Source organism: Anguilla rostrata, chromosome 13, assembly GCF_018555375.3.
Source record: "Anguilla rostrata isolate EN2019 chromosome 13, ASM1855537v3, whole genome shotgun sequence".
NCBI lineage: Eukaryota > Metazoa > Chordata > Actinopteri > Anguilliformes > Anguillidae > Anguilla > Anguilla rostrata.
Window position 1 is genome coordinate 4,484,951 of NC_057945.1, and position 25,752 is coordinate 4,510,702.

The 25,752-nt window shown below is 48.5% G+C and overlaps 1 protein-coding gene across 1 annotated transcript in view; it reads left to right on the top strand.

Annotated features, from left to right (window-relative positions):
• The first annotated feature begins 1,190 nt into the window (after positions 1-1,190).
• The window catches only part of nckap1l (NCK associated protein 1 like), a 44,269-nt gene continuing 19,707 nt past the window's right edge, over positions 1,191-25,752 (top strand). The window contains exons 1-18 of the mRNA XM_064304749.1: positions 1,191-1,410; positions 3,386-3,496; positions 4,056-4,148; positions 5,290-5,346; positions 7,630-7,772; positions 9,984-10,074; positions 11,647-11,784; positions 13,705-13,753; positions 14,539-14,695; positions 15,784-15,840; positions 16,108-16,204; positions 16,881-16,990; positions 18,508-18,640; positions 20,083-20,164; positions 20,277-20,335; positions 20,776-20,921; positions 21,663-21,795; positions 24,477-24,596. Of these exons, the coding sequence (XP_064160819.1) occupies positions 1,309-1,410; positions 3,386-3,496; positions 4,056-4,148; positions 5,290-5,346; positions 7,630-7,772; positions 9,984-10,074; positions 11,647-11,784; positions 13,705-13,753; positions 14,539-14,695; positions 15,784-15,840; positions 16,108-16,204; positions 16,881-16,990; positions 18,508-18,640; positions 20,083-20,164; positions 20,277-20,335; positions 20,776-20,921; positions 21,663-21,795; positions 24,477-24,596 (1,878 nt within the window). The 5' untranslated portion in view covers positions 1,191-1,308. The remainder of the gene's footprint in view (positions 1,411-3,385; positions 3,497-4,055; positions 4,149-5,289; positions 5,347-7,629; positions 7,773-9,983; positions 10,075-11,646; positions 11,785-13,704; positions 13,754-14,538; positions 14,696-15,783; positions 15,841-16,107; positions 16,205-16,880; positions 16,991-18,507; positions 18,641-20,082; positions 20,165-20,276; positions 20,336-20,775; positions 20,922-21,662; positions 21,796-24,476; positions 24,597-25,752) is intronic.

Consider the following 25,752-nt stretch of genomic DNA (forward strand, 5'->3'; position numbering starts at 1 on the left):
ATGGAAACAGACTGCAGAGAATAGCAGAAACACAGAAAAAAGATAGATAGAGAATCTAATGTTCTGACATATTTCTATATGTATGTTTTGGAAATATTTGTTATTATTATTACAGGCATTTAACAGACGCTCTTATCCAGAGCAACTTACATTATATCCAATTATACAGTTGGATATATACTGGAGCAATGCAGGTTAGGTACCTTGCTCAAGGGTACAACGGCAGTGTCCTACCAGGGAACCGAACCTGCGACCTTTAGGTTACAAGATCAACTGCTTAGCCATTATACTAAACTGCCACCAAAGTGTAGTATTTGCAAGTGTATGCCATGCCAGTAAAGCATTTTGAATTTGAATTTGAGTAACAGAGAAAGAGAAAGAGTGTGAGAGAGATAGAGAGAGACAGCGTGCGTGCATGTGCGAGAGCAAAAATGGGCAGTCTATTTACATGCTCCTTTTCTTCTGAACCAGCTGTAAAATAGGGCCTATTCATGAGTAAGAAACAGTGAGGCACGGAGAGTGAGAGAGACTAGGAGACAGAGAGAGAAACTGAAAGAGGGAGAGTGTACAGTAAGTGTGTGACAGAGAGAGACAGAGAGAGAGAGAAAGTGTGAGTGGGTGACAGTGAGAGAGAGAGAGAGAAACAGAGAGAGAAAACTGAGTTTCACCTAATTTACACATGACATTACACCAGCTAACATACACAAATACCACGCACACACACACAAAGTTGTATTGTGTTTATATGTTTATTGTTTGTTGTATCCATGCTTTGGCAATACGCATATATATATATATATATATATATATATATATATATATACGTCATGCCAATAAAGCCTTTTTTGAATTGAACTGAATTGAGAGAGTTAGAAAGTTAGAGAGAGAGAGAGAGAGAGAAACAGAGAGAGAGAGAGAGAGAGAAAGCATGAGTGTGTGACAGAGACAGAGAGAGAGACAGAGAGGGAAGGAGAGAGAGAGAGAGAGAGAGGGAGAGAGAGAAGCAGGAAGTCCGGGCCTGTGTGTCAGCGCGTCAGCCTCTTGCACCACAGAGTAACTCTGCTCTGTGGCTTCCTCCTGTCCTTCTACTGACCTGCTGACCTGCTGAACAGGTGTGAGCACAGCTGGAGCGGCCCCCAAAACCGCCCGCCCCGCTCACTTCCCCTGGCCCTCCTCCTCCTCCTCCTCCTCACGCTGGCCCCGCCCCGCCCCCTCGCCGGCTCCGCCCTCTTCCTGGCACAGGGTGCGGCGCAGAGCGGCGTTTGACGGGGTCAGATTCGGGGAGAGCGTCGAAGCCAGAGCCTCACCATGTCCAGGCCCAGCACCTACCAGCACAAGCTGGCCGAGAAGCTGACCATCCTCAACGAGCGGGGCGCGGGGGTCCTGCTGCGCATGAGCTACATCAAGAAGGTGAGCGATTGGCCGGCCCCGTCGCTCGGGGCGACGGCCAGCTCCGTCTTCCTCCGGTGAGGGGAAATCGGAGGGGGCTCTGAGGGGACAGATAAACCCTTATCTCCGTACCCCGTATGCTCAGGGCCAGGGGGTCCAGCACCGCTGTGAAGGGGGGGGGGGGGTTGCAGCACCGCTGTTAAGATCACACTCGGGTGCTCAGTTCTGGGGGTTCCGCTGGCGTTAGACTGTGGCGTAACCGAGGGAAACAGACTGGGGCCTCAGTTCCTCAGCAGACATCCCCCAGCGCTGTCTGACAGAGCTCAGACGCACGGTCACGTTAAAACTGTTCTTCTCCGTTAAGCAAGATGCCCTCCGAGTCTCATGCGGCGCTGAGAAGCACCTTTTCCACGCCAGCTTGCGTGAAGCTTCAGCGAAATGTTTGCAGGAGACGTGTTCTTGTTCTGCAAACCTGGCTCAGACGCTGCAGACCCACAACATGCTACGGCTATTTCGACATGTAGACCCCTCACGGGCTGGCGGACGACTGGGAGAGAAACATCCGTTTTCAGCAACACGCAGAAGGAAGCGTTCTCTCTCACGCGGCCTGACACCCTCAGTCTATAAAGACTATTCCACACAGGACCGCCGTGACGAGAGACAGAGGACGAGGGCTTTAGCGTTTAGCGACAGCGGTGGCGTTTCTGGTGCTATGGAGGGCTCCTCGCCTCCTTCCTTAGCTCTGCTCTTAGCGCATCGAAAGAGGAAGTTCACACAGGAAGTGGGCCAGAGCTCAGTGTTTCAAACACGGCAGACAGCAGAGCGAGCTAACAGCAGTTAGCCCAAAACTGCGCAGCGAAGCACGAAACACTCGCGTCCCCTTATCAAAATAAAGCCCTAAACTCCCGTTTAATCCGGTCTGGACAAGCTAACGGATGCGCAGCCCAAAACTGTGCAGAAAAGCGCAAAACACTCACACCCCCTTATTAAAATAAAGCCCTAAACTCCTGTTTAGTCCGATCTCACCTCATGTGTCAAAACTGTTTGAAACGGTACGCATAAAATAGCTATATCCGCTTGTCATTGCGATGAAATAGGAATTTATCAAGTCATTTTCCTTTTTTTAGAAAGCATGACATCATTGACGTGGGTGTGTCTGAACAGAAAGCAGGAAGTTATTATGCGCAGTCCAGCCGTTCTTATTATTACTATTTCCATAAATCCAAAATCTGCGAGTGTCAGATGCCGCCTGAGACAAATGCCAACCAAAAATGTTTGATCTCAGACGCATACGTTTCTCATACATATCAAAACTGGAACTTTTTTGGAAAATAGCAATATTAGGCCAGGCTGTTAAATTGACAAAGTTTCTACCACATTTCTTAGACACATACTGTACAGCAGATTAATATTTAACCTGGAGTTAAATCTCACAGGTATGGTGTAAAGCCACAAACTCAGCCATGCTACCGCAAATGTTCCTGTCATCCTGTCCAGCAACATCTAATGACAAATTCTCCACTTAAGAGCTCACACAAGATGGAGACCTCTTCTCAAAAACTTAGTCTATTAAACTCTAAATCCCATAGTGCATCACATCACCATCAATCTATTGTTGCACCTGTTTGTGCTGAAAATGATTTGATACAGCAGAATAATACAGTATACTGTAGGTGTACATTACAAAAATCAAAGCTATTTTGCTTGAATTAAACAGACAAATGAAGAAAATCAAAGGCATAAAAACAGACACAGAACAAAGAGAAAGATATACCTCAGACAGGGCCAGCTATACTGATATGAATTTTAAAAGATAAAATAAATTAACAGGTTTTGACTAGTTATTTTGTCAATGGAATAGATGAATATATCCTGAAATCTGTTGAGGAATTGCGTGTGGAAAGGTTTCTGTTTTAAAAATGTAATTTGACTGAGATGAACCTCTTTCCCCGGTGTGCACAGACCCTAAACTCCGCCCCTCCTTTCTCTTTCCCAGGTGTGCACAGACCCCAAACTCCGCCCCTCCTTTCTGGCGGAAAAGGCCATGGAACCGGCCATCAAACACATCAACAAGAAGTTCCCTAACATCGACTTCAGGGGCAGCAGCGTGAGTTACCCGCTTAGGTTCCCCAGCGCCTTTCTAGAACCTTCCGCCATCCAGCCGCGCGGCATGCCTCTTCCCAGAATGCACGCTTACGCCCTGCCAACACGCCACTCAGCTAAAATACGCGTCACAAAATACACCTTCCACATAATCTATATATCTATAAAGCTCAATAAAAAATAGCGGAGGCATTCATAGCTTTGCAGGCGGCACTGAGGTCTGCAGTTTTATTTCTAGGTTGTTTTTAATGTTCATGTCATTGATTTCAGCTGTCAGGCACTTCCTGACCTTTTTTAGTCTACTGCACTTCCTGCAAATCTGTGTTTACTTTTCCATCAAGAAAGTTCTTTCACAGTGCTTATGTCACAGCATCTGCCCTGAAATAACTTTCGGACAGAAAAGTGAAGTTACTTGAATTGGAATTGAATTTGAATGTATGATTTGTGTGGTGAAATCGGGGAATAACCTGTATCACATATAAAATGCATTTGAAACTCACATATAAAACACGTCTGAAAGGCTACCCCTCCCTACTCTGATTTCCTGTGGTCTCCACTTGCAGAATCACCTGAACAACGTCCAGAAGCAGAAGTCGGAGGTGCTGTGTGGCCTGAGCAGCTTCTACCACTCCTTCCTGGATGTGATGGAGTTCAGGGTAAGAGAGCTGCCTCAGTCAGAACAACTTCAGCTCTACAGAAGCTGGTGTGGAGGCATGGGGGGGTGGGGATGGGTTTGGGCACATGGCCGGGGGGGGGGGGGGGGGGGGGGATGTGCTGTGACATTACAAAGCTTTGTCGGCATCGAGGCTCACCAGTGATTTAGGAGCAGTGACTGCGGTGTGCTGATTATTTACTCTCTCTCACTCCTGCCCCTGTGTGAGCTGTTGGATGGGCGTGTTTTATGGGTGGGGGGTGGGGGGTAACTCAACACCGTCACAGTGTAGCCCCCACCGGGGTGGTACACAGTAGCCATTTTGCACCAGAACACTCAGCTCAGGTCAGCTGAGGTGAGGTGGGTGAGGTGGGCGGGGGTGGGGCGGTGGGGGGGTTATTACTGGGGTAGTTAGACTGAAGGAGATGATGAGATAGACAGGTTTGTTACTCTGCATACATGAACCCCGTCTTCTGTCCCCCCTTCTGCCTGATAAGTTTCATGAGATCTTTAATAACCATGATTAGCCAGCACCGTGGCTTAACGTCTCATCTGAATGAACCACGCCTCCTGCAGCACAGCGTCCCCATCGCCGGGGCCTCGTGGCTTTACTGTGGCTGGGATGCCGGTACCGCCGTCCGAGCTCTAATCAAGCGGGGACACCTGCTCGGCTTCAGTCGGGAGCAGAATCCGCGGCGCTGCGGCGGGATTGGCCCGCTCCGGCAGGGCGGTGCTTTAGTACCGACAGGCTCCCAGAACACTGGGATAAGAGGGCAGTGACTGCGGGCGCGGTGTAATCCCCCTCAAGCCCACGGTAATAAAGGGCCCTGTCTGTGAAGCAGCTCCAGACTCTCAGATCACAGCCGATATGACACAGCAGGAGGGCGATATGATGAGACGCAACTCGAGCGCCGTCTTTTGTCTCTTCAGTAATTTGCAGCCCGGGCTAGACTGCACGGTACGCTGAAGGTCAGGGTCAGTACAGAACAGCACAGGTCTCTTCAACAGCTCCCTTTCACGGTTTACTCAGCTTGGGCTGAAGCTATTGATTAAAATCCCCTTCAGGTTCAATGGCATTTCCATTTCTTTCTTCTGTAAAGCTGAAACTGATCCTCCATTGATCCTCTTTCTGAATCTTCCCCCAGGACCACGTGTACGAGCTTCTCAACACCATCGACGCCTGCCAGTGCTTCTTCAATATAGTGAGTACGGAAAACTGCACCGCCCCCCCCCCCTTTACAGGGGAATCTAAAATGTGATCCAACTTCATTTCAAATACTTTAACCACCATTTTCACACACCAGTCAAATTCCCGAAGGTTACTGACACGTATTCTCACGGATGGTCAGGAAAAAATGGTCCTTTCAGAGGAATGTTAATTTTTATTTTTCATTTTTAATTATTGGCTGCAACAGTACAACATCACAGAATGAATCTACATTTGAAATGTTGTGTATAGGTCTATAGGTCACGCCAATAGGTCACTTCTTACCTCTTCAGATGGAATGCTGGGATTTGGGGGAGGGTCATTTGGATGAACTGTGATGTTCTGTGTAAGGACCCACACGCAGACCAGGGAAATCCAAAAAACGTTGTCTTTATTCAGTCCGAGGTTCGAAGATAGGTAATCAGAGAGAGTACGGTGCCGAATCGAGTTTCCAAAAGAATAGTGAAAAAACAGGCGAAAAGTCAAAAACCAGGAGATCAGAGTGGCGAAGGTACAAAAGGACAGGCAAAAGAGAAGTCAAGGCAAAGCGAAGGGTCAAACCAGAAGCAAACAAAACCAAAAGGGGCAGGCAAACTCGAAGTCGTACAAAGGGGTGTCGCAGGAATCTCGATAGACAAAGGCTTACTAATAATCGGCACAATGAATTCGATCAACGTTCTGACGCTGAACAGGTGGAAAAGACTGACATTTTTACACTGGGGAAGATAACAATCAAGGAGGGGTTAAGTGAGTGAGGGAGGAGTAACAAACAACATCCAGGTGAAGAACATTAGGAAAACTAATTCAATGACAGGGGACTGACAAAACGCGGACTGGAATCACATAGACAACAATGATAATAGACGGCCTGGGTGAAGCAGGTAAAACACGTGCAGAGAGAGAGAGGTGCAGTCAGAGCAAGAGACAGGTGCAGGCAATTGCAGAACTCAGCGTTAGAGCAGGCTAGAAAGAAAAGGGGCGGAGCTACAGCGCAGCATGGAAAAGGGGAGACTGGTTAATGTATTAGTATAGTGATCTAAACTATCAAAAACCCAAAACTAGTGTGTGTTAGTCCATTAGTAATATTCACATGCTAGTATATTAGTGAGGTTAGTACTTTACAATCTATAAATTAGTAGGGATTAGTAGAAATTAGTAAAACTAGAAATAAGCAGGAAGTAAGTAAAGCGAGACTGGAAAGAAGGGGGGAAACCACGAAAACCCGGAACCACCCGAATAGTGAAATCACACAAGTACAGGGGAGTGAAGCAGCTCAGGGAACACAGACACAGAGACAGTACTGGGGAGACAAGTGACCGGGAATACAGACTACAACATGAACACAATCTTCTCTGGCAGAAGACAGTCACAATAAAGAGATTATACAGAATGTGGCTGTCCAATCACAGACCCCTCATAGATGGATGTGCAGAGTGTCCGTTAGGAAACTGGGCTGTCCAATCACAGGCCCCTTATAGACCTTACAGCTATGGTGGCCATGCAGAGTGTCCGTTAGGAAACTGGGCTGTCCAATCACAGACCCCTCATAGACCTTACAGCTATGGTGGCCGTGTAGAGTGTCAGTTAGGAAACTGTGCTGTCCAATCACAGACCCCTTATAGATCTCACAGCTATGATGGCCATGTAGAGTGTCAGTTAGGAAACTGGGCTTGTAACTGACATTACAGGGCCCATTCCCAGGTAGAGCACTGCAGTTGTGTCCTTGAGCAAGGTGCTTAACGTGAATCACTTTAGTACACACACACACACACACACACACACTGTATCCAGCTGTGTGAATGGGCTGCATGTGAGGGAATGACAGATGTGTAAGTTGCTCTGGATAAGAGGGTCAAATGCCCAAATGGATAAAATGTAAATGGCCAGCTTTTAATTAGGAGCTTGTTTCTTTGGAAACAATCAGGGATCTACAAGCATGGGCCTCTGTATGGAGCCTGGATAAGAGTAAATGGTAAATGGTAAATGGACTGCATTTATATAGCACTTTTATCCAAAGCTCTTTACAATTGATGCTTCTCGTTCACCAGAGCAATTAGGGGTTAGGTGTCTTGCTCAGGGGCACTTCGACACGCCCAGGGCAGGGGATCGATCCGGCAACCCTCCGACTGCCAGACAACCGCACTCACCTCCTGAGCTATGTCGCCCCCCATAGCGTGTCTGCTAAGTGATTGTAATGGAATGCAATGTGTTTGACCCAGTTTTGGCAACACTGTGAGCTGGTTACTGAAATGGCAGTTCATTCTCTCTGACGTTGCAGACGGTGAACTTCGGCTTCACCAAGAGATACCTGGACCTGATCGTGACCTACACCTCAGTCATCGTGATGCTGTCCCGTATCGACGACAAGAAGGCTCTGGTGGGCATGTACAACTGCGCTCACGAGATGTCCAACGGCTCCAGGTAAAGGCGTATTCCTTCGAGACCAAAGCAGATTCCCCCAGAGGGGGGACAATAAGAGGCCCCCCCGTGCCACCTACAGTACCTGTGAATAATGTAGTCCTGTTAACTCCATCACCAAAAAACACATTCTGACTGGTACTTTGACAGAAAAACGTGAAGACAATGACAGCTCATCTCTCTAAAGGCCCGCTTTTCAGAAATCGCTGCTCATGATTGCACAGACCTGACCCTTGACCTTTGATGTAATTGGCTGGAACACAAAGCGTTTCCCTTCCAGGAAATGAACTGAGGCAGCACAGTGACATTTCATACACAGCCATTTCAAATAACCTGCCTCCTGACATCTCATTTAAAGGAATGATGTGTTGACATGCACACACTCTCTCTCTCTCTCGCTCTCTCTTTCTCTCTCTGTATCTCTGTCTCACTTCAGTTCAATTCAAAATGCTTTATCGGTATGACACATTACAATATGTGTTGCCAAAGCTTTACTCAAAGGCATAAGAAAGTGTATGTATATATATATATATATATATATATATATATATATATATATATATATATATCCACAGTGCAATGTCATGTATTGTAAACAACTAATCATAACAAATACACGCAAATACATAAACTAATAATTATTGTAGACTAAGCTGTGGCAGGTAGCTACATAATTGCCTCTCTCTCGCATGCACACACACACACACACACACACAGTATCACATCTCTCTCACCCACACACACACACACACAGTGTTTCACACATACGGTATCACACATACATTTGTGTGATATAATATAACGGCTTTAGGCTACTGATGTTACATACAGGTGAACACAGCCAGCCAGCTAGTTAAAATACAATAATAGTTAACATACTGTTACGTATCGCAATGTAACGCATGTAATGTACCATAAGGTAATACACTGTAATATACCATGCAGTGTAAAGTGATGTACTGTAATACACTGTAATATACCATGCAGTGTAGAGTAATGTACTGTAATACACTGTAATATACCATGCAGTGTAGAGTAATGTACTGTAATACACTGTAATGTACCATGCAGTGTAGAGTAATGTACTGTAATACACTGTAATATACCATGCAGTGTAGAGTAATGTACTGTAATGCACTGTAATGTACCATGCAGTGTAGAGTAATGTACTGTAATACACTGTAATATACCATGCAGTGTAGAGTAATGTACTGTAATGCACTGTAATATACCATGCAGTGTAGAGTAATGTACTGTAATGCACTGTAATATACCATGCAGTGTAGAGTAATGTACTGTAATACACTGTAATATACCATGCAGTGTAGAGTAATGTACTGTAATACACTGTAATATACCATGCAGTGTAGCGTAATGTACTGTAATGCACTGTAATATACCATGCAGTGTAGAGTAATGTACTGTAATACACTGTAATATACCATGCAGTGTAGAGTAATGTACTGTAATACACTGTAATATACCATGCAGTGTAGAGTAATGTACTGTAATACACAGTAATATACCATGCAGTGTAGAGTAATGTACTGTAATACACTGTAATATACCATGCAGTGTAGAGTAATGTACTGTAATACACTGTAATATACCATGCAGTGTAGAGTAATGTACTGTAATACACTGTAATATACCATGCAGTGTAGAGTAATGTACTGTAATACACTGTAATGTACCATGCAGTGTAGAGTAATGTACTGTAATACACTGTAATATACCATGCAGTGTAGAGTAATGTACTGTAATACACTGTAATATACCATGCAGTGTAGAGTAATGTACTGTAATGCACTGTAATGTACCATGCAGTGTAGAGTAATGTACTGTAATGCACTGTAATATACCATGCAGTGTAGAGTAATGTACTGTAATGCACTGTAATATACCATGCAGTGTAGAGTAATGTACTGTAATGCACTGTAATGTACCATACAGTGTAGAGTAATGTACTGTAATACACTGTAATATACCATGCAGTGTAGAGTAATGTACTGTAATACACTGTAATATACCATGCAGTGTAGAGAAATGTACTGTAATACACAGTAATATACCATGCAGTGTAGAGAAATGTACTGTAATACACAGTAATATACCATGCAGTGTAGAGTAATGTACTGTAATGCACTGTAATGTACTGTGACGTACTGTAGAGTTTCTCCTGTGTTGACCCGTGACCTCGTGCTGCTTCTGCAGTGACCCGGCCTACCCCCGACTGGGGCAGATGCTGATGGAGTACGAGCAGCCCTGGAAGAAGCTGCTGGAGGAGTTTGGCCCTCACACCAAGGTAGGCTGAGCTTGGGGGGGGGGAGGGGGGTCATATAGTCATATGAAACATGTTTGATTCTACAGTCATATACAGTAAACCATGTTAAATTCTATGGGGAGTACAGAGGGGAGTGCAGTCTCTGTCGAGTGGCCTGGCCTGAAGCCGGACTGGTGGGGGTCGAGCAGGTTATTCTGAGAGAAGAAAGCAGAGAGTTGGTTAGATGCAGCTCGTTCAAGCGTTCTGTATAAAAAAGGAAGGAGAGATACCGGGCGGTAGTTCTGGATGACGGAGGGGTCTAGTGTGGGCTTCTTCAGCAGCGGGGTGATGTGGGCCCTCTTGAATGTGTCTGCTTGTACGTGTGTATGCTATGTGTAAATTTGTGCGGTGGTCACACATTGTCCCTCAGAGCATGGAAAGAGAACACAAATTGTGCTACTAGTATGCAGCAACCTTTCTCTTCTCCTAATAGGTAGGGTAATCTATCGTCATTGGGTATATCATTGAATTGGGGACATTTCTGGATCATTTTTTGGTAGAATTTTTGGTGAATTTGGTCAAATTTGGTGCATTCCATGGAAGTGTTTTTCTGTTTCAATTTGGTTGCCTTTGCATTGTTGACACAATCTTTTTTCTTCTGGCAACATGATTTTCTGTGCCTGCCAGTTTCTATAGCTAAGTGGTGGTCTGTACCTCGTCAAGGTGATTCTCAGTTTTTTTGTCAGTAACTGTGGTCAGGTAGTTCGCTACAGCATACTGTCTTTTTAGGGCCAAATAACATTTCATGTTACTTTGCGATTTTGTTTCCAGTAGGTTATATAATTGCGTTTCAGCTGTGTTGCAATTTGGTTTATTCTAATTATGTTTGTAGATTTGTTCTGATCGTGAGCAGGTGAGGTGTATGTGGGGAACTAAGGCTCAGGACCAGCTGAGTGAGGGGATTGTTTGCTTTGCTCAACTCTTGGTATTGCAGGGCTTTGCATTGATGTGAGTGGGGGTCACTTTGTTTTAGGTGCTTCCAAAATTTGATTGATCTTTTTTGTATTTTTATATCTCTCTCTCTCTGCAGTCGGTGACGGAGTCCTCGTTGTCGCTGCAGCTGATGTACTGACAGTCTCTCTCTCTCTGCAGTGTGGGTGTACTGACAGTCTCTCTCTCTCTGCAGTGTGGGTGTACTGACAGTCTCTCTCTCTCTGCAGTGTTGGTGTACTGACAGTCTCTCTCTCTCTGCAGCTGATGTACTGACAGTCTCTCTCTCTGCAGTGTGGGTGTACTGACAGTCTCTCTCTCTCTGCAGTGTGGGTGTACTGACAGTCTCTCTCTCTCTGCAGTGTGGGTGTACTGACAGTCTCTCTCTCTCTGCAGTGTTGGTGTACTGACAGTCTCTCTCTCTCTGCAGCTGATGTACTGACAGTCTCTCTCTCTGCAGTGTGGGTGTACTGACAGTCTCTCTCTCTCTGCAGTGTGGGTGTACTGACAGTCTCTCTCTCTGCAGTCGGTGACGGAGGTGCTGTTGTCGCTGCAGCTGGTGTACTGACAGTCTCTCTCTCTTTCTGCAGTGCTGGTGTACTGACAGTCTCTCTCTCTCCCCAGGCGGTGACGGAGTCCTTGTTGTCGCTGCAGATGGTGTACCCGCGCAGGAACCTCCCGGCGGATCAGTGGCGCAGCGCCCAGATGCTGAGCCTCCTCAGCGCCCCGGCCGCCATGCTGAGCCCGGCCTGCTGTGACACCGTGCGTACCCCGCAACCACCCCCTGTCCCGCCCCACCCTAAACCTGCCCCCCGCAACCACCCCCTCCCCCGCCCCACCCTAAACCTGCCCCCCGCAACCACCCCCTCCCCCGCCCGCCCTAAACCTGCCCCCCGCAACCACCCCCTCCCCCGCCCCACCCTAAACCTGCCCCCCTCAACCACCCCCTCCCCTCCCCCGCCCTAAACCTGCCCCCTCAACCACCCCCTCCCCTCCCCCGCCCTAAACCTGCCCCCTTCAACCACCCCCTCTCCCGCCCCCACCCTAAACCTGCCCCCCGCAACCACCCCCTCTCCCGCCCTACCCTAAACCTGCCCCCCTCAACCACCCCCTCTCCCGCCCGCCCTAAACCTGCCCCCCACAACCATCCCCTCTCCCGCCCACCCTAAACCTGCCCCCCGCAACCACCCCCTCCCCTGCCCCGCACTAGACCTGCCCCCCTCAACCACCCCCTCTCCCACCCTAAACCTGCCCCCCACAACCACCCCCCCCTCCCGCCCGAACCTAAACCTGCACCCCTCAACCACCCCCTGCCCCACCCTAAACCTGCCCCGCGCAACCACCCCCCTCCCGCCCCGCCCTAGACCTGCCCCCTCAACCACCCCCTCCCCCGCTCCACCCTAAATCTGCCCCCCACAACCACCCCCTCCCCCCCCACCCTAAACCTGCCCCCTCAACCACCCCCTCCCTCCCCCGCCCTAAACCTGCCCCCTCAACCACCCCCTCCCCTGCCCCGCCCTAAACCTGCCCCGCGCAACCACCCCTCCCCTGCACCGCCCTAAACCTGCCCCCTCAACCACCCCCTCCCCCGCCCCACCCTAAATCTGCCCCCACAACCACCCCCTCTCCCGCCCCACCCTAAACCTGCCCGCCTCAACCACCCCCTCTCCCGCCCCACCCTACACCTGCCCCCCACAACCACCCCTCCCCCGCCTCGCCCTAAATCTGCCCCCGTAACCACCCCTCTCCTGCCCCACCCTAGACCTGCCCCCCTCAACCACCCCCTCCCTGCCCCGCCCTAAACCTGCCCCGCGCAACCACCCCCTCCCCTGCACCGCCCTAAACCTGCCCCCTCAACCACCCCCTCCCCCGCCCCACCCTAAATCTGCCCCCCTCAACCACCCCTCTCCCGCCCCACCCTAAACCTGCCCCCTCAACCACCCCCTCCCCTGCCCCGCCCTAAACCTGCCCCCCTCAACCACCCCCTCTCCTGAACCACCATAAACCTACCCCACTCTAAACCTGTCCCCCCTTAAACACCCCCTCTCCTACCCCACTCTAAACCTGCCCCCTGCAACCACCCCCTCTCCCGCCCACCCTAAACATGCCCCCTCAACCACCCCCTCTCCCGCCCCACCCTACACCTGCCCCCTCAACCACCCCTCCCCCGCCCCACCCTAAATCTGCCCCCCTCAACCACCCCCTCTCCCGCCCCACCCTAAACCTGCCCGCCTCAACCACCCCTCTCCCGCCCCACCCTACACCTGCCCCCCAACCACCCCGCCCCCACACTCCCCCCCCCCCCACCCTAAACCTGCCCCCACAACCACCCCCTCCCCGCCTCGCCCTAAATCTGCCCCGTAACCACCCCCTCTCCTGAACCACCATAAACCTGCCCCCTCAACCACCCCTCTCCCGCCCCACCCTAAACCTGCCCCCGTCAACCACCCCCTCTCCTTCCCCACCCTGAACATGCCCTGCCTCTAACCCAACCTGAGACGACCCTGCTTGTTGTGATTAATGAATTGGAGAGGGGGGGGGGTGGTCTGAGCGTAAGGCAGTGGTATTCTCAGATCAGGTCCTGAAGCCATTCCTGAGCTCCATGGCGCTCCTCTCCATCATGAGCCTTTAGAGCAGCCTGACATGCCCCGTCTGTGTCTCCCCCCCCCCCCCCCCCCACAGATGCCATGTGAGTACCTCGCCATGGAGGTCATGGAGCGCTGGATCATCAGTGAGTATAAACCCCCTCACCCCCCGGTGCACAACACCAGCACAGGCTGGAACACTGCTCTGCTTTTCCTATTTGAGCCATTCTGAGCAGCTGGTTTGAAGAAGTCTGGAGCATTTATAGTTGGTCTAAAGCAGTCGTTGGCCGTTTGAAGCAGTCTGAAGCCGTTTGAAGCAATTCGAAGCAGTCTGAGGCAGTTTGAAGTGGTATGAAGCAGTTGGAGGAGGCGTGAAGCAGTCTGAGACAGTTTGAAGCAGTTGGAGGCTGTCTGAAGCAGTCTGAGGCAGTTTGAAGTGGTATGAAGCAGTTGGAGGAGGCGTGATGCAGTCTGAGACAGTTTGAAGCAGTTGGAGGCTGTCTGAAGCAGTGTGAGTCAGTCTGAAGCAATTTGAGGCCATCTGAAGCAGTTGGAGGCTGTTTGAAACAGTGTGAATGCAAATTGCATTGGCCTGAATTTAGTTTTTGGGTTAAAATAAATGCATTGAATAGATAAGATAGCATGTATATTTGTACATATGATATGTATATTTGAGTGCCAAAGATGGTGCATGAAAGCATTACATTAAACAATGGGTGACAGCACTGACATTACAAATAAAGAAAGAACTGTCATGTAATTGAAATGCACACTCAAAATTATGTATTTCATATCTAAAATGGGTTTCTCACATCTTTTCAGCATGGTTCATATCTCTCTGCCTCCTGCTAAGCAGTGCACACATCTGCCATTTTGATTGTAGTTTTACAGATGTGTTTTGTAGTTTATAGCGTTTCTCTCCCCCACACAGTCGGGTTCCTGCTGTGCCACAGCAGCCTGAACACAAACCAGGCCTCTCAGGACCTGTGGAAGATGGGTCTACGCAGCGGCCTGTACATCACGCTGATCCGGGATGAGCTGCTCAACATACACAAGGTCACTGAGGACTGCTTCGACAGTATCAAAGGGTGCGTCTGTCCGTTCGTCCGTCCGTCCGTCCGCAGTCAGCGCTACGCTAGCCACCCAGCTAGTCACATGACCTCGCAACACTATGATTGTGACCAGGGTTACTCTCTGATGTGAGGTCTGCTTTACTTCCACACATGTGTTTTGCTAATAGTCAGCAGTGGGCAACCCAGGTTCTGATGAATGGTGACCTCTTTTGATCTGCCATTTCAAGTCCGCTCAAATATTGACCTCTGACAATACACTGGCTAAAAATGGATAGATCCTATTAGTTTACAGGGCACTAGTCTTACACACTGTAACTTCCCTTCCTGAAGAACGTCTGAGGAGTAGGAACTGGTGCTGCAGCCATGTGTGCATGGAGAGAATCTCTATGATGTGCTGGGGATCTGACAGTGGCTGGAACAAACAGGGACCTACAGCTCTGGAGGAAATGTGTCATCAGTCTTCAGGGACAGAGTGAAGTGCAGAATCTCAGATTGGGATTAATGCAGTGCTGTTGTCACTGGGGCCACTGTAGATAATCTGGTCCTCACGCTGAAAGCAGAATCTCAGATTGGGATTAATGCAGTGCTGCTGTCACTGGAGCCGATGTAGATAATCTGGTCCTCATGCTGAAAGCAGAATCTCAGATTGGGATTAATGCAGTGCTGTTGTCACTGTGACTGCTGTAGATAATCTGGTCCTCACGCTGAAAGCAGAATCTCAGATTGGGATTAATGCAGTGCTGCTGTCACTGTGACTGCTGTACTAGATAATCTGGGCGTCACACCGAATGCAGAATAACTCATCTGTGGAGTGGAACAGCCAATTTTGGAAGTGGAAGAACAAACATGGTGCCGTAGAGATGGGTCTTCCTTGTCTTGGCTTTGAACGACTAAATGTAATGGAAATGTAGGACGCCGAGAGTCGGGGGAAAGTGGCGTTGCGCTGTTCACAGACGGCACAGAAGGGTTCGCTCTTTAAGCAGACCGTATCTTTGCTCTTAGCGATCGCAGACACTCGTCTGTGTCGTGCGTGTGTGAGGGGCCTCCGCGCTCTGCCCGACCGCCCTCGTTAACCCCACAGGGCGGCTGTGTTCTCCCAACAGGTACAACAAGCGAATAGCGGACATCAAAGAGAGCAGGGAGCACGCCATCGCAAACTGGTGGGTGTGCGGGACGATGCGAAACATCTATGCAAATCAAATTCAAATCCTTCACGTAGGCAAAAAGAAGTTACATTAACATTTCTGCACTGTCAACGACGGGAATTTCAATGACTAAATCTGGCCTCTCAAAACTGTACTCCCATTTCCGTGTGTGTGTGTGTGTATGTGCATGCGTGTGCGTGCATGCGTGTGTGTCTGTGTGTGTGCATGTGTGTGTGTGTGTGCGTGTGTATATGTCTGTGTGTGTGTGTGTGTGGACTGAAGTGGAGCTTTGCACAGAGAGAGAAGACTCTACCTGCGGGGGGCGCTGAAAGAGCTGTCCAAAGTGCTGGAGGATGAACCGGGCCTGCTGGGGCCCAAGGTGTGTGTTATTCAATGTGTGCTCCAATTTACCATTCCCCTCTCCACTATTCACCCTCCCACCATTCACTGTGACAGCATTCACCCTTACACCATTTACCCTCCCATCATTCACCCTCCTACCATTCTCCCTCCCACCATATACCCTTACACCATTCAACCTCCCACAATTCACTGTTACAGCATTCACCCTCCTACCATTTACCCTCCCACTATTCACCCTTACACCATTCACCCTCCCACAATTCACCATCTCACCATTCACCCTTTCACCATACACCCTTACACAATTCACCCTTTCACCATTTACCATTCTACCATTCATCCTCTCACCATTCACCCTCCCATCATTCACCTTTTCACATCACCAGCAGGAAATTTCTCATTCCCTGTCCATACATAGTAAAATGTCCAGCATTTATTCTACGCTAACAATAGGGACTATATATACTAATTTATTTAACACTGAACATTTTACTGACTGCTTTGTCACCCATATACATAGATGAAAGACATCTGTCATTAACAGTACAAGGGAAACTAATGAGATTAATACTAATAATTAGCTTCTGCTCTGTTGAAATGTCCTTACCATTCTCTCTCACTCACCCCCCACCCATATCTCCCTCCCTACTTCTCTCTTTCTCCCCTCCTCTCTCTTTCTCTCTCTCTCTCAGGCCTTGTTTGTCTTCATGGCTCTGTCCTTCTCCCGTGACGAGGTGCTCTGGATGCTGCGACACTATGAAAATGTCCCGAAGACCAAGACCCCAGAGGACTATGTGGACTCGTGAGTTACACACGGTCATGCGTACATGTTCCCCTTTACGTTTACATCTCAAATGGTCACTTCCAGTAAGTGGTGCTGGGCTGCGTTGCAGGTGGTGTTGGGCTGTGCTAACTCTGTATGTGGTGCTGGGCTGTGTTGCAGGTGGTGTTGGGCTGTGCTAACTCTGTATGTGGTGCTGGGCTGTGCTGTAAGTGGTGTTGGGCTGTGCTAACTCAGTATGTGGTGCTGGGTTGTGCTGCAAGTGGTGCTGGGCTGTGCTGACTCAGTATGTGGTGCTGGGTTGTGCTGTAAGTGGTGCTGGGCTGTGCTAACTCAGTATGTGGTGCTGGGCTGTGCTAACTCTGTATGTGGTGCTGGGCTGTGCTGTAAGTGGTGTTGGGCTGTGCTAACTCAGTATGTGGTGCTGGGTTGTGCTAACTCTGTATGTGGTGCTGGGCTGTGCTGTAAGTGGTGTTGGGCTGTGCTAACTCAGTATGTGGTGCTGGGCTGTGCTAACTCTGTATGTGGTGCTGGGCTGTGCTGTAAGTGGTGTTGGGCTGTGCTAACTCAGTATGTGGTGCTGGGTTGTGCTGCAAGTGGTGCTGGGCTGTCTGATCATATGTGGTGTCTGGGTTTGCTGTACTGTGCTGGGCTGTGCTGTACCGTGGAGTTGGGCTCTATCTGCTTCGCATGTGGTGCTGGGTTGTGCTGTAAGTTGGAGTTGTAACTGTGCTGACTCAGTATGTGGTCGGGTTGTGCTGTAGTGGAGTTGGCTGTGCTGACTCAGTATGTGTGTTGGGTTGTGCGTAAGTGGTGCTGGGCTGTGCTAACTCAGAGTGTGTGCTGGGCTGTGCTAACTCTGTATGTGGTGCTGGGTTGTGCTGTAAGTGGAGTTGGGCTGTGCTGACTCAGTATGTGGTGCTGGGTTGTGCTGCAAGTGGTGCTGGCCTGTGCTGACTCAGTATGTGGTGCTGGGTTGTGCTGTAAGTGGTGCTGGGCTGTGCTGTAAGTGGAGTTGGGCTGTGCTGACTCAGTATGTGGTGCTGGGTTGTGCTGTAAGTGGAGTTGAGCTGTGCTGACTCAGTATGTGGTGCTGGGCTGTGCTGTAAGTGGTGCTGGGCTGTACTGACTCTGTATGTGGTGTTGGGTTGTGCTGTATGTGGTGTTGGGTTGTGATAAGAGCGTCTGCCAAATGCCTGTAATGTATGTGGTGCTGGGCTGTGCTGTAAGTGGTGCTGGGCTGTACTGACTCTGTATGTGGTGTTGGGTTGTGCTGACTCTGTATGTGGTGTTGGGTTGTGCTGTAAGTGGTGCTGGGTTGTGCTGACTCTGTATGTGGTGTTGGGTTGTGCTGTAAGTGGTGCTGGGCTGTGCTAACTCAGTATGTGGTGCTGGGTTGTGCTGTATGTGGTGTTGGGTTGTGCTGACTCTGTACGTGGTGTTGGGTTGTGCTGTAAGTGGTGCTGGGCTGTGTTGACTCAGAATATGGTGTTGGGTTGTGCTGACTCTGTATGTGGTGTTGGGTTGTGCTGCTGCAGGCAGATTGCGGAGCTGCTATTCTACATGGAGAAGCTGAAGGACCTGATTTCGAAGCACAGCCGAGTGGTACAGCGCTACCATCTGCAGTACCTGGCGCAGTTTGATGCTCTGGCACTCAACGACACAATACAGGTACTGCCCTTCTATCACTAAATCACACAATACAGGTACTGCCCCCCTGCCCCTCTATCACTGAACCACTCAATACAGGTACTGCCCCTCTATCACTGAACCACTCAACACAGGTACTGCCCCTCTATCACTGAACCACTCAATACTGGTACTGCCCCTCTAACACTAAACCACTCAATACAGGTACTGCCCCTCTACCACTGAACCACTCAATACAGGTACTGCCCCCCTGCCCCTCTACCACTGAACCACTCAATACAGGTACTGCCCCCCTGCCCCTCTATCACTGAACCACTCAATACAGGTACTGCCCCCCTGCCCCTCTACCACTGAACCACTCAATACAGGTACTGCCCCCTGCCCCTCTATCACCAAACCACTCAATACAGGTACTGCCCCCTGCCCCTCTATCACCAAACCACTCAATACAGGTACTACCCCCCTGCCCCTCTACCACTGAACCACTCAATACAGGTACTGCCCCCTGCCCCTCTACCACTGAACCACTCAATACAGGTACTGCCCCTCTATCACTGAACCACTCAATACAGGTACTGCCCCTCTATCACTGAACCACTCAATACAGGTACTGCCCCTCTACCACTGAACCACTCAATACAGGTACTGCCCCTCTATCACTGAACCACTCAATACAGGTACTGCCCCTCTATCACTGAACCACTCAATACAGGTAGTGCCCCCCTCCCCCTCTATCACCAAGCCACTCAATACAGGTACTGCCCCTCTACCACTGAACCACTCAATACAGGTACTGCCCCCCTGCCCCTCTATCACTGAACCACTCAATACAGGTACTGCCCCTCTATCACTGAACCACTCAATACAGGTACTGCCCCTCTACCACTGAACCACTCAATACAGGTACTGCCCCTCTACCACTGAACCACTCAATACAGGTACTGCCCCCCTGCCCCTCTATCACTGAACCACTAAAGACAGCCCATTCAATAAAGGCTCTGTATCTGTTTTTTTCACCTGGAGACAAAGTGCCTCTGCCTTTTTCTTTGGTGTCACACTTCTTATGGTTTTTTGTTTTTCTGAGGCGTGTTTTCCCTGAAGGATTTTGTGTCATGCAGCCCACCAGTGCTCTACTCCAGGCAACTTTGATCACTGAGGAGGAAAATCATTTTACTATTTTATTATTGCAGCTATTATTCAAAAGTATCATGTCCGCAGTGTCAGAGCCCCAACCTCGCAACCACTGATGCAATAATATGTAATAGCTGTGAATATTTTTAAAAGGAACCGACTTGACTTGTGCACAGAAGACCATAGGCATGGTGCCGAATACAAATGCCATATTCGTATTTGTATTCCCCTTTTTTAAAAGCAGTGTTCAGAGAGCACTACTGGCTGCTGGTAAAGAGTAGCCCCAATGGGGCGAATGTCTTGTTGCCTGCTAAATGCTGTGTTGTTTGTAGAACATGAACGTGTGCCCAGAGGAGGAGTCCATACTGATGACATCATTCGTCTCCTCCCTGTCTGCACTGACAGTAAAACAAGGTGAGGGGAGACTGTCTCCACCTGTGATTGGTGCCTGTACAAGAAATGCCTCTACCTCTAACATACCTGTGTGTGTGTGTCTGTATGCTTGCATGTGTGTGTGTCTCTACAGTGGAAGCCGGAGAGGAGTTTGACTTCAGGGCTCTCAGACTGGACTGGCTACGACTGCAGGTAGCGTCTGTGTGTGTGCACACTATGCCTCACCCTCACTCTCACTGCTAAAGAGCTGTATAAAAATGCATAAGCGGAGCAAGTCTCTCTGGATAAGAGCGTCTGCTGAGTGCCTGTAAGAGTCTTGGGAATTGTAGTTCCTCAGTTGGTGTACTGCAAAGAGTTGCTGCATTTGGAGGAGAGGTAGGAAGTAGAGTAGTCATGTGGGAATTGTGGGAGTTTTTGGGTAAAAAAAAAACGTATCAAAGTGTCCCTGAGCAAGACACCAAACCCCTAATTGCATAGCTGCCTTTGCTGTTGGTGTGCGAGTGTGTGTGAATGAGAGACATTAATGTAAAGCGCTTTGTGGCGCATAGTTTTTGGAGAAAGAGTTATATAAACGCAGTCATTGCTAAGCCGCGTCTAAGCAGACTCTACACTCCCATGCTCCTTTGCTGCAGGCTTACACCAGCGTCTTCAAGGCCCCTCTGCCACTCAAAGACTACCCAGACCTGGCCAAGATCATGAACATGACCGAGTTTCACACCAAGATGATGGACAGCATGGGCGAGCTTCTCCAGGAAACGTCCGACCTCTCCACGCTGTGGTCAGTGTGTGTGAGCTGCCAGGGGCGGGGTTTGGGCTAATCTCACTGGGTTTACTGTGGCCAAGAGGCACAGGCACCTCACCCTAACTTCTCAGCTGGATTCCACGATGAGTCATGACTGAAATGACTATTCGCTGGTTTCACTCTGATGTCACTTCCTGTATTTGCCGTCATGGTGAGGTCTTATAGTGAACTCCTGCAATATGCAGTCGAACCCAGGGGCTCCCAAACAGCACACACCAGTCGGATTAAACACTGACCCAGTCACATGGTTTGTACTGGCTACTGTCAATGTGGAAATAAGTAGTAATAGTAGTAGTAGTAGTAGTAGTAGTAGTAGTAGTAGTATTTTTTATTCAGTCATCACACACAACACAATAAATATAAACAGTCTAGACAGTATAAACAATTCAACAATCTATGTATTAGGTAACACATCTCCAAAAAAAAAAAGAAAGATTAAATTCCAAATTTGTGTGTGCTACGTTTTAAATGGAGTGGGTTCACAGAAACTGCATGCTCTCAGTGGGTCACGGGGGTTTGGTCATTTTGGGAATACCTGATCTGACCTACCATTAGAGGCGGAGTTAGGGCGGAGTTTGGAACCTATGAATGTACCGCAGAGTAACACACCCTCACTGAGAGGTCCAGCTTTTGACTGATGAGCCTGTTCCACCCTCCTCCCCCTCTCCCTCCCCCTCCCCCTCCTCCTCTTCCTCCTTCTCCCACCCCCCCGTGCAGTTTCTACCCCCGCTCCTTTGAGAAGATGTTCTCCCTCAGCAGTGAAGATGCGATCATGCAGCGCTACCTTATCGCCTTCCCCCTGGTCTGCACACACTTCTCTCACTGTGCTCACCCCATGTGCCCAGAAGAGGTCAGTAGTGAGCAGCACACACTTCTCTCACAGTGCTCAACCCATGTGCCCAGAAGAGGTCAGTAGTGAGCAGCACACACTTCTCCCACTGACATGTTGGTCACCAGTCAGCACCCTGAGCCGACCAGAGGAGGATGGGTTTCCCCCTTGAGCCTGGTTCCTTCCAAGGTTTCTTCCCATCTGCCACAGGGAGTTTTTCCTTGCCACTGTTGCCTTAGGCTTGCTCCTGTGTGGGTTTAGGCCAGGGTTGTCTGTAAAGCATATTGTGACAACTGCTGTAAAATACACTATACAAAAAAAATTTGATTTATTGAATTTGACTGTGCTCACCCCATGTACCCAGAAGAGGTCAGTAGTGAGCAGCACACAGCCTCTGTCTGGCCCTCAGACTCAGCGCAGAGTACCACACACAGCTCATGCATGCGCAGTCAACCAGGGCTGTGTTCATAGCGAAGCACAGAGCACCAGCAGATCCAGGATCAGTGCAGACTTTTAGCTTATGGTGGCTAATGTTAGCCTGTGGACAGGGGACAGCTGATCTCAGATCAGTGCTCCTCCTTTCAGGCATTTTATGAATGCAGTTCCAAGACCCGGGTCAAAGACTTATTTGAAATGCTTTAAGCCATGGACATTCAAATCTGGACCTCAAATCCAAATCTGTCCCTGGTTTTCTTTTCCCCCCAGCTAATTAACTGAACAATTAGTGCTACCGATTGGCCAGACCGCGTTCACACCTGAGTCCCTGATAAAGGGAGGGTGGAAAACCAGCAGCGCTCGGACCTCCAGGGCCGTGATTTGAGTAACAGGACTTTAAGCCTTGAGGCCACCTGTGAAATACTTGCAAAGCACACGCCATTTCAAAAAATAACAATTTTGAAATTCACAACAAATACCTTTCCTTTAGTTGTACATTTTGGTTAGTGGCACAGTTTGGTGAGTATGTGTATTAGAGTATCTCTTACAGTATCTGTAATGCTGTAGTAAGGACATAAGGAGGCAGATTTAGAGTACCTGTAATGTTGTAGTAAGCACATAAAGAAGATTTAGAGTATCTGTAATGTTGTAGTAAGCACATAAAGGAGATTTAGAGTATCTGTAATGTTGTAGTAAGCACATAAGGGAGAGTTAGAGTATCTGTAATGTTGTAGTAAGCACATAAGGGAGATTTAGAGTATCTGTAATGTTGTAGTAAGTACATAAGGCAGATTTAGAGTATCTGTAACGTTGTAGTAAGCACATAAAGGAGATTTAGAGTATCTGTAATGCTGTAGTAAGCACATAAGGGAGATTTAGAGTATCTGTAATGTTGTATTAAGCACATAAGGGAGATTTAGAGTATCTGTAATGTTGTAGTAAGCACATAAGGGAGATTTAGAGTATCCGTAATGCTGCAGTAAGCACATAAGGGAGATTTAGAGTATCTGTAATGTTGTAGTAAGCACATAAGGCAGATTTAGAGTATCTGTAATGTTGTAGTAAGCACATAAGGGAGATTTAGAGTATCCGTAATGTTGTAGTAAGCACATAAGGGAGATTTAGAGTATCCGTAATGCTGTAGTAAGCACATATGGCAGATTTGTATGACTGAATTTTAAGTGGCAGCAGCTGGCTTTCGAGGCAGGACTGATGTTATCCTAAGACGTGCTGAACTTCGCCCTCGTTGGGAAGCACTGTGTTCAGCTCTTCAAGCTGGCTAAAATTAACTCATCAGCCAGTGAGCCAGTTTACAGGATAAACTTTGTTCAGTTTGAAAGAGCAAGTTTTAGAATGACTGCTCACAGCTGCTGTAGCCTCCAAGATTCAACTTTTTAGTCGATAAATTACAGATGAAGCGGATCTGCTCAACCAACTCATAACCGGTTGTCATGGAAACAGTCATTTAGCCTTCCCGTCATACTGTGGGTCAATTGCACCCATTTCAGTTTTTAATGAACCTGAAATATTGGAAAACTTCTCTTGAAGTGAAATATTACTCCTTCCTCTCCTTCAGGGGATGACCTTATATGGAGTGTTCTCAGCCACAGCTGGACTGTAGAGAGTGTCTGTGCGCTCTGTGTATACAGAGACGGTGTTGTGGGTCAGTCTGGGTCAAGAGTGCTTTATTCTCACCTTTATGAAACACAAAAAAATACGTTTCATAACTGAAAATGGCTGCTTCACGCCGGTCTAACAGTTTTATCAAAATCTGACTATTTCTTTGAAAGGAAATGTGTTCAATGAACTGTTATTAAATATATTTTTGTCCTTTTTGAATGGCTTTTTCAAACACCTTTTTTAGTATTATTTGACTGTGTTGAACAGATTTACACTGATCGGTCAATGTGACCTGTAACACAATGGATGTAACTATTTTTTGTATGTACCAGGGGTAATTTAATAACTGTCATTTTTATGTGGCCTATTTAGTCTTCACACAGTAACACTTAAAGTAGGGATCATCAACTCTGGCCCTCGAATCCAAATCCAGCCCTGGTTTTCTTTTCTCCCGGGTAATTAGTGCTACTGATTGGCCAGACTGTCTTCACACCTGACTCCCGGGCAAAGGGAGGGTGGAAAATCAGCAGTTCTCGGCCCTCGAGGACAGGGACTTCAGTCTGCTCTCCTGCTGTGCAATTTTGGTTTGGCGTTGGTCTCGTTTTCACTTTCTCCTGACGCCTTCCTCTGATTGGCTGCGGATCTAGGTGCCAGCCAATGAGCAGAGGAGCCTGCGGCTGTGCGTGGGGTTCCTGGAGGAGATCGCCCGGCAGACCTGCAATGTTGTCTTGGAGATTTGTGCTGAACAGTGCAACCTGAACGACCAGGTGTGGCTGCAATGCAACTTTTTTCAGTTTAATCAGTCCGCAGAAGGGTTGCCCGCCCTGTCCCAGGAGTTCTACCATCCTATAGGTTTACACTCTAATCCTAACAAAGCACACCTCACTCAACAGCTAGAGCAGGGCTGCCCAACCCTGTCCCAGGAGTTCTACCATCCTATAGGGTTTCACTCCAACCCTAACAAAGCACACCTCACTCAACAGCTAGAGCAGGGCTACCCAAACCTGACTCCTCAGTAGTTCTCACCATCCTGTAAGGGTTTCAACTCCAACCTAACACAAAGCACACCTCACTCAACAGCTAGAGCAGGAGCTGAGCCCCAAGACCCTGTTCCTGGAGATCTACCACCCTGTAGGTTTCACTCCAACTGTAACAAAGCACACCTCACTCAACAGCTAGAGCAGGGCTGCCCAACCCTGTTCCTTCGAGATGCTAAGCACACTCACTCGTTGGGGTTTTCTGACTACCACCAACACTCTAACCAAAAGCACACCTCACTCAACAGCTAGAGCAGGGCTACCCAAACCTGCTCCTGGAGATCTACTGTCCTGTAGGTTTTCACTACAACCCTATCAAAGCACACCTCATTCAACAGTTAGAGCAGGGGTACCCAAACCTGCTTCTGGAGATCTACCATCCTGTAGATTTACACTCTAATCCTAACAAAGCTGACCTCATTCAACAGCTAGAGCAGGGCTACCCAAACCTGTTCCTGGATATCTACCATCCAGTAGGTTAACACTTCAACCCCAAGAAAGCACACCTCAGCGAACAGCTAGAGCAGGGCTGCCCAACCCTGCTCTTGGAGATCTACCATCCTATAGGTTTTCACTCCAATCTGGCACACCTGATTCTACTAATTTGCAGCACAATGAGATGTGTGTGTCCGTGTGTGTCTGTGTGTACGTGTGTGTGTGTGTGTGTGTGTCCTCTGCCTCTGGTTATACACTTGTAATGTGAATGTGAAAATTCCTGATTAATGAGGGAAAATCCAGAGAATTGCATCCCTGGTCTCTAATTTAAATACGCTCCCTGTCACCTTATCACTGAGGTGTGAGAAAGACACACGGTGCAAAAAAGTGCTGATCAGCTATAAGAAGCTACAACACAAACCAGCAGCAGCAGGAGCTCCATTCATTAGCA